Source organism: Trifolium pratense, linkage group LG7 (assembly GCF_020283565.1).
Source record: "Trifolium pratense cultivar HEN17-A07 linkage group LG7, ARS_RC_1.1, whole genome shotgun sequence".
NCBI classification, from domain to species: Eukaryota; Viridiplantae; Streptophyta; class Magnoliopsida; order Fabales; family Fabaceae; genus Trifolium; species Trifolium pratense.
In genome coordinates this window covers 34,016,846-34,023,964 of record NC_060065.1, presented here as the reverse complement: position 1 = coordinate 34,023,964, position 7,119 = coordinate 34,016,846, and the positions used below count along the sequence as shown (strand labels likewise).

Here is a 7,119-nt window from a genome sequence, read left to right as displayed (position 1 = left end):
ATTGAGTAATGTCAGGGACATACCCTCTCTCACACATACTTCCATTAACACACTCTCAATGATTAATCCACATCATCAATTTTATTTTATTTTTGACGCATCATCAACTTTGTTAAACCTCTAACTTGATACCGGTTATGAATCTATGAGTAATTTTAATTTATTTATTAAAATTAATCTTCTTGGATTGTGCAACACCTCCAAAAACATCTCCACCCCCATATGAATCTCACTACAAATTTCACCATGATTGCTAATTTTCCCAAATAGGAAATATTAGGCTAGCTGCAAGGCCACCCAACTAATTAGCATATCGGCTGAGCTAGCTTAGCTAGATATGTAGAGATATAAGCTATTCTAGCATCAATTGTATAGCAAGAAAAATGTACATATATAAAAAGAAACTTACACAGCTCTAAAATACTAAATTTAAACATAATTTAATCTAATTGGCATCCATATGAAATCAGTTCATATGCAAACATATAATGCATCCATATTGATATATTACCATATAACATAGATTTGATATCACAATAGATAATTAAAAGTACGATTACCCACCATAATTTTGCTGTGAAATTATGGTGGATTACCGTAATTCTGACGAATTCATCGAAATACCAAACATAGGTATAGTCTAATGACAAAGGCTATGTGATACAATTATAGCCTAATTTCATTTATAGTAAAGTAGTTTTTGTGCATGCATGTATATCACATGCATGCTTATATTTTATTATATCACACAATTGGAAAGATTTGAAATGCAATATTTAGTCAAACAGCAGTCAACTTCATAGGTGCCTCTGAACAAAAGCTTTGTTGTACTTCCATTGCAAGTTCCTCCAAACTTAGTTGACATCCCAGCTCTATCTGTATTAACAAAATCAATAAAATAAATATTAAATTATAAGGTGATGATCATCATAAGAAGTATTAACAACCATGCAAAATAAAAAGCATTGCAATTCATTATTTTTCTAGATATAACATGGTACGTAGTAATATAATATGAACTATGGTGTTATTAATAACTAACTATAGTAGTAGTAGTTCATTTATTATTTGCATGACAAGAAATCCCAACAGAATATAATGCATTATGTTGAAGGTTTACGTGTGGACTCACGGGGAAGGAGTACGATATAGTTCATGTTGGAATTTACATAAATGCTCTATATATAAAGAACAACAACAACTACTTTACTTTTTCAATAAATTAAATATTGAATGAAGAAAAAGGGCATAACATGCATTTTTTTTTCTCAATTAAATATTATCAAGTTAGAGGTTTGATCACATTAATTTGTTAATGGACAGTGTTGAGTTGAGAATCAATATTAAGAGCAATTTTTTCTACTTATATATTAACCCTCTGGTTCCCGAGAGACCTGATAATCCATCGTAAATAAAGTTTGACAAAATATTGTTCTTATCAGAAATCAAATTCGAGTTCTCATGAATGATTCATCCCTAAGAAACATTAGTTAAATACTTGAGCCTGATGTTTGGTTATAAAAGCAATTCTATATAGACAAAAGAAAAAGAAAAAGAATTCAAGAAGAGTAAGTCACCTTCAAAGATAAATTTGTTAATTTTAGTAATATCCTTTTAGTCGGACTTTAGTGCCATAGCTTTGTGTATTTGTGTTTGATAAGACCTAGCTTACCACTGGGTTGAAGTATTGAAACCCTAATTGAACAAGCCTAAAACTTTCAATTGGTAATTTTTTTTTAATAGGATTTCAATTGCCAATTAGAGAATAATAAAGTCACAAAATTGGAAATTGGAGAATCTCATTAATTTTGTAAACTTATTCTTGTTCATGTATTATTAATTGTACCGTACACAAGTTCAATAAAAAATTCATCATTTTTTTTTAATTATGAATTTATAAAACAATTCTGAGAAAAATATTTGTGAGTTAGGTCTTACCTTGACTACAAATTGGTATAGAACTGTCTCTTCCATGCTACTGATGTTAAGATGAAGAACTTCAAAAGAAAGAGTTTCTAAAACAGTTATGATCCTTGAAACTTGACCTAGAATTCGGTGAGAAATTACTCTCAAAATCACGTTTGGACCTGAAATTTTAACTTCAACATCTGCAACCGAAGAATTACAACTTGCTCCTAGTTCCTTGAAATCATTAGTAGTCCCAATTCCTCCGGAGGATATATCGAATTGATGAAACGTCGGTTGCAATGTTTTTGGACTTGGACCAGGGCTAGGGCTTAAACTCTTCCTTCTCTTTTGAGACTCCAAAGCTTGAAGAACTTGATGCAATTCATTGATGAATTCTATAACTCCTCCTATTATTGATGCTTGGTCTCCCTAAAATGAAAAATAACTCAATCACACAAATTTTCAGAAAGGATAATCACTACTAAATAAAACAAAATTAGTGACCAAAAAAATAAAATCTTTGTCTAATTCACTCGTTGCAAAATTTAGAGACAAAATTAACGAGAAATTTTATGGTTTTTCTCTCTAACTAACATCTCTCGCAAATTGAAGTTTTTAAGTAAAAAATTAAACGAAAAAGTAAATTGAGACAAAAAAAATGAATTACTATTATATCTGGTCTAAAATTTTGACGTCCCTAATATTTAGCAATGATATTAAAAAGTGATAAATTTAATGTATTTCTATTGTTGATGGATTCAATAGTGAGAAAAATAGAGTAAGAGAGGTAATATGTACCCTTTTAATATAGAAACAAGGGGTCAAAGACCTTAAAACTTTGAGATGTTCATTCATTTGTCTTCTCCTATTCCTCTCAACAGCTATATGAGACATGATCAATTTTGTTCAAGATATATAAACTATGGTTGAATATAGTTTTGTATCTATATTCTTTCTCCTTTTAGAAGCTACTAGTTATTTTATTTTATCTACTATACACAAATCAAAGTATGTTCTATTTATATGAGCTAGCCAAAGCAAAAGAGTCCTCAAAAAATAGTTTACTTTGGTTTTGTAATAAATGCTATAGGTTACTTTCTCGTGAAGTATTCTTTAACATTGTTTGCATATAGACATGTACACACACAATACTTCACTCTTTCTCTCTCTTTAATTTCTTTGCTTATAAACATTACGCGTCTCACGCTTATGATCTTGCATCAATTACATGCTCTCGTGAGTTAAAAGAAAGGATGGTTATTTTTCTCATCTTTCCCATGCATTTTTTTATCCTTCATTCATGCATGCCTTGCTGAGATCTTCATAAGCTCAACTTATAAGTTACAAGTTGCAACTATATATATATACACAATTACTCCAAAAATTTGGCGGGTATTCAAAGGCTTTATTGTATATCCGAACGGAGCGAGACCTAAATCGGTGGCGGCTTGCGGCCAACTTGATAGACAATTGAGTGATTGCAAATGGTGGCTGCTCCACAATAAAAATAGTGTACCTGTAAATATTCTGACGATGAAACTATCATATTTTAAAACTTGTGACGTAGAATTTAATTTTACTTAAAACAAGCGTGTCACATGTTTATGAATATAATAGATTAGCATGTTTTGCCCTTTAACTATATTACCAAATAACTCCTTACAATTCCAAGATAAAGTGGACTACTCACACCTAACCATTGTTACATTGTAAGTAATCACAAAAATTAATAAAAATAGTAAACTAAGCTATGAGCAAAAGAAAATAAACAAAGAAATTTTTATTGAAACTTGAAAAATATTTACGAGAGTGGAGTTTTTTTTTTTTTTTTATAAGCAAAATAGTATTATAAGGGAGTATAAGGGGTACTCATTTTCTTAGGATGCAAAGCAAATTACTATTGAAACTTGAAAAATATATACAAGTGGAGTTTGATTTTACATGAGAGTTGAGGTTAATGCCACTGAATTTCGTGCATCTCAATGGTTTGTGGAGTTTTATTGCAAATAATGGACATTTAAAAGTAAATTGAATGGTCAAAAATTGTTATTTGGCTACAAACCAACTTGGTTAACCTTGATTGTTTGTCCACCTTCCCATCATTAGTTAAGAAATGTCTCTTACTAGTTACTACCATAAATCAAGTCTTGATCAATAAGACATCCTGAAATGCATCAAATGCACTCAATTCTTAATATTTCAAGCTTCTATCACTACAAAAAATTCGCCTGTTGGCTACGGTCTATTTTAAGTGTATTGTATTTGGCTGTTTAAGTGGCAATTCAACGAATGAGATAGGCTACAAAGTGGTGATGAATTTTTTGAATTACTGTATTGGTCTATACTCTATAGACGTTGTTAAAGTTGATATGAAGAAATTTTAAGTTTATCATTTTTTTAAGGAATATAAGTTAAGCATTTCTTACTATAATAGTAATTTTTACCATTTTGTCGTACAAACACGTAATAATTTAGGAAGATGCAGGATGTGGGTGGCTTAAATCAGAATGAATTTGGAGTATGCAGGCACTGTGGTTTCTCAAAAATTTTAGAAAGATACATAACGTATATGAAGGAGTTATCAGTTGTTTTGAAAGGGTTACAAATGACTTGGTCGTTTGTTATTGAAAATTGCATACTTATTGATAGATAGAGTTATTCTCGATTTGATGAATAGATAGATCAATCAAAAAAATCATAACTATCGTTAACAAAAAATACTAGGAAAAACCCACATACGGCCTCCAATTCATTAAATGGAGTCTTGCCAATTCTATTTTTAACCCTTGACAATTCTATTTTGAAGTCTTCACAATTATGTTTAAATGGTTTATATTTTCTATCCAGTGACACGTGGACTCTAAAGTAGTGGTTAATACTTTGAATGGTGATCGCTTGGGAGGGGTTTCAGGTTGAAGATATTGATTCAAAAGATATGACGCCTTCTAGAGTTGGAGTGGAAAGTTTGAATGAGCTTGCTAAATGGGTTGTGAGCATGAGTCGGGCTTGATGATTTATGAGCTCCCACTTTTCTTGTTTCTTTATGGCCAAATGCATTCAAATATCCTTTAAGTTTTGTGTATATAACAGGTAGAGGTAATTAATAGGTCATTTAAGTTTCTAATTTATTGCACTGTTATCATTCATCTTGTTCTCCGTTACAAAAAACCTAAAATAACTTAGTGAGCTGGTAGTGAACAATGTGTTTTAGCTTCAAATAACAAGAAGCAACTTTTAGCGTAAGTTAACGATTACGCCAACGTTTTTGTAACATAGCTAAAAAGTTAACAATGCAATAAATTAAAAGCTTAAATGACATATTTGTTAACTAAAAAACTTAACGACTTATATGTTATGTAAAAAATCTTGAATGTATTATGCATTTAATTATAATTGATGTTTCTGGAGTGGTTACCCCTAAGTTGATCGTTAACTAATTTGTTTTTTTTTTTTTGGGTCTTTGGCCCCTATTTGTTACCAATATATATATATATATATATATATATATATATATATATATATATATATATATATATATATCATTAAAATTATTTGATAATTTTAAATAGAGTTAAATAAGTTTTTGATCCTATAAATATTTGAAATTTTAATTTTTAGCCTTTATAAAAAATTTTAACAAATTTTGTTTCCCAAATATTTTCTCATAACAACTTACATAGTTACATTTAATAAATTCCTGTATATCATTTGAATCAATTTCTTTTTATTTTACTTGTCTTTCTTTATTGCTTTTTTTATGTTTTTCTTAGAATAACTTTAACTTTCTACTTCTTCCGTTCCAAAATGTAAGTCATTTTGAGAAAAAAATTGAACCAAATTATAAGTCACTTTACATTACCAATTAAGCGTTTAATGTTATTTTTCATATTATACCCTTAACTATTTATTATTGTTCTTCTTTCAATTATTCAATTTATCTTTCCTATATCATTACTCATAATTTCTCTTTTCCATACAACATTAATTATATTTCTTAATTTGTGTAATTTGGCCAAAAATGACTTACATTTTGGAACGGAGGGAGTAACATGTTTACTCGTAGTTCAATGATTTGATAAAAAACGTGGTTTTAATTGTTGTTTAACAAAGTTTTAATAAAAAGATTTTAAAACAAAAAACACAATTCAAAGACTCGTTTTCTCGTGTTTTGTGACTAATTAAAGTTCATAATTGAACCTTCAGCCTTCTCCATGTATGTTACACGATCCTCCAACTCATTCACTCTTGCCATCTTCTTTGGCATAAATCACCCCTCAATAGCTCATCTTCAAACGGTCCAGAATGTCAGACCAATGATAAAACTCACACAAAATATATAAATGAAATCATGTAAATAATGAAAAATTGGAGTTGGTTGTTATGAAAGCGGATGAAATTAGTTATAATAATGCATATCGAGAGCAAAGTTCCTCTAAAAGAAAATATTATTCTAATATAAAGATAACAAAAACCTGCATAAGAAATAACAAATAATATCCTCCCTTATATATTCCTCCCTGCATTAATGGTAAATGATTTGAATAGTATGCATTAGAAGAAAGATTAGAGTTTTTTGTTTTTGTTTATGAGAATATTAAAATGATATAATGAGGTGGAAATTAAGTACACATGTGTAAAATTTAGTTGACACCTCACTGTCCATGAAAATCATTTACTAATGGTTGACTAATGAAAATTAACAAAAGGGTCTGGTTAAAAAAAAATAGTTAAAGGACTTGATTACAAATTTTGTTTTTTTGGCTATTAACCTAACGATTCTTAGGAGAAGTGGATCTAGTAATTCGGAGTTCGACCGCGAGATACATAAATTCTGACCAAAAAATTGTTCTACAAAGGAATCAAACTCGGATTCTTGTGAATCATCCGTTCTTTTGTAAAACTCATTAACCACTTAAGTCAAACAACTTGGTTAATTTTTTTTAGTTTAAGGACTTATTTATAAATTCGTAAATAGTCGGACCTACATATTAATTAAACCTTACAAAAAAGTAGAAGAAATCTAAACCGTTAGATCAAGGTTAGACAATAATACCCTTTATTTTAAAGGACAATTATACCCCTCAAAATTAAAGAAATTACTATAAACAAAAAAATTACACAAAATCTGAACCGTTGGATCAAAATCGGACGATAAAGCCCTCCAAAATTTGAAAGAATTACAACAAAACACAACTAAAAGTTAAGAATGAT

General features: G+C 29.4%; 1 protein-coding gene across 1 annotated transcript; it reads right to left on the bottom strand.

Annotated features, from left to right (window-relative positions):
- Positions 1-228: 228 nt before the first annotated feature.
- LOC123898429 (transcription factor MUTE) lies at positions 229-2,884 on the bottom strand. Its single transcript, XM_045949374.1, has 3 exons — positions 2,707-2,884; positions 1,939-2,337; positions 229-876 (listed from the first exon to the last, which is right to left on the bottom strand). Exons 1-3 carry the CDS (start codon positions 2,800-2,802, stop codon positions 781-783), a joined length of 591 nt encoding a protein of 196 aa, XP_045805330.1. The 5' UTR covers positions 2,803-2,884; the 3' UTR covers positions 229-780.
- Between the last annotated feature and the right edge of the window lie 4,235 nt (positions 2,885-7,119).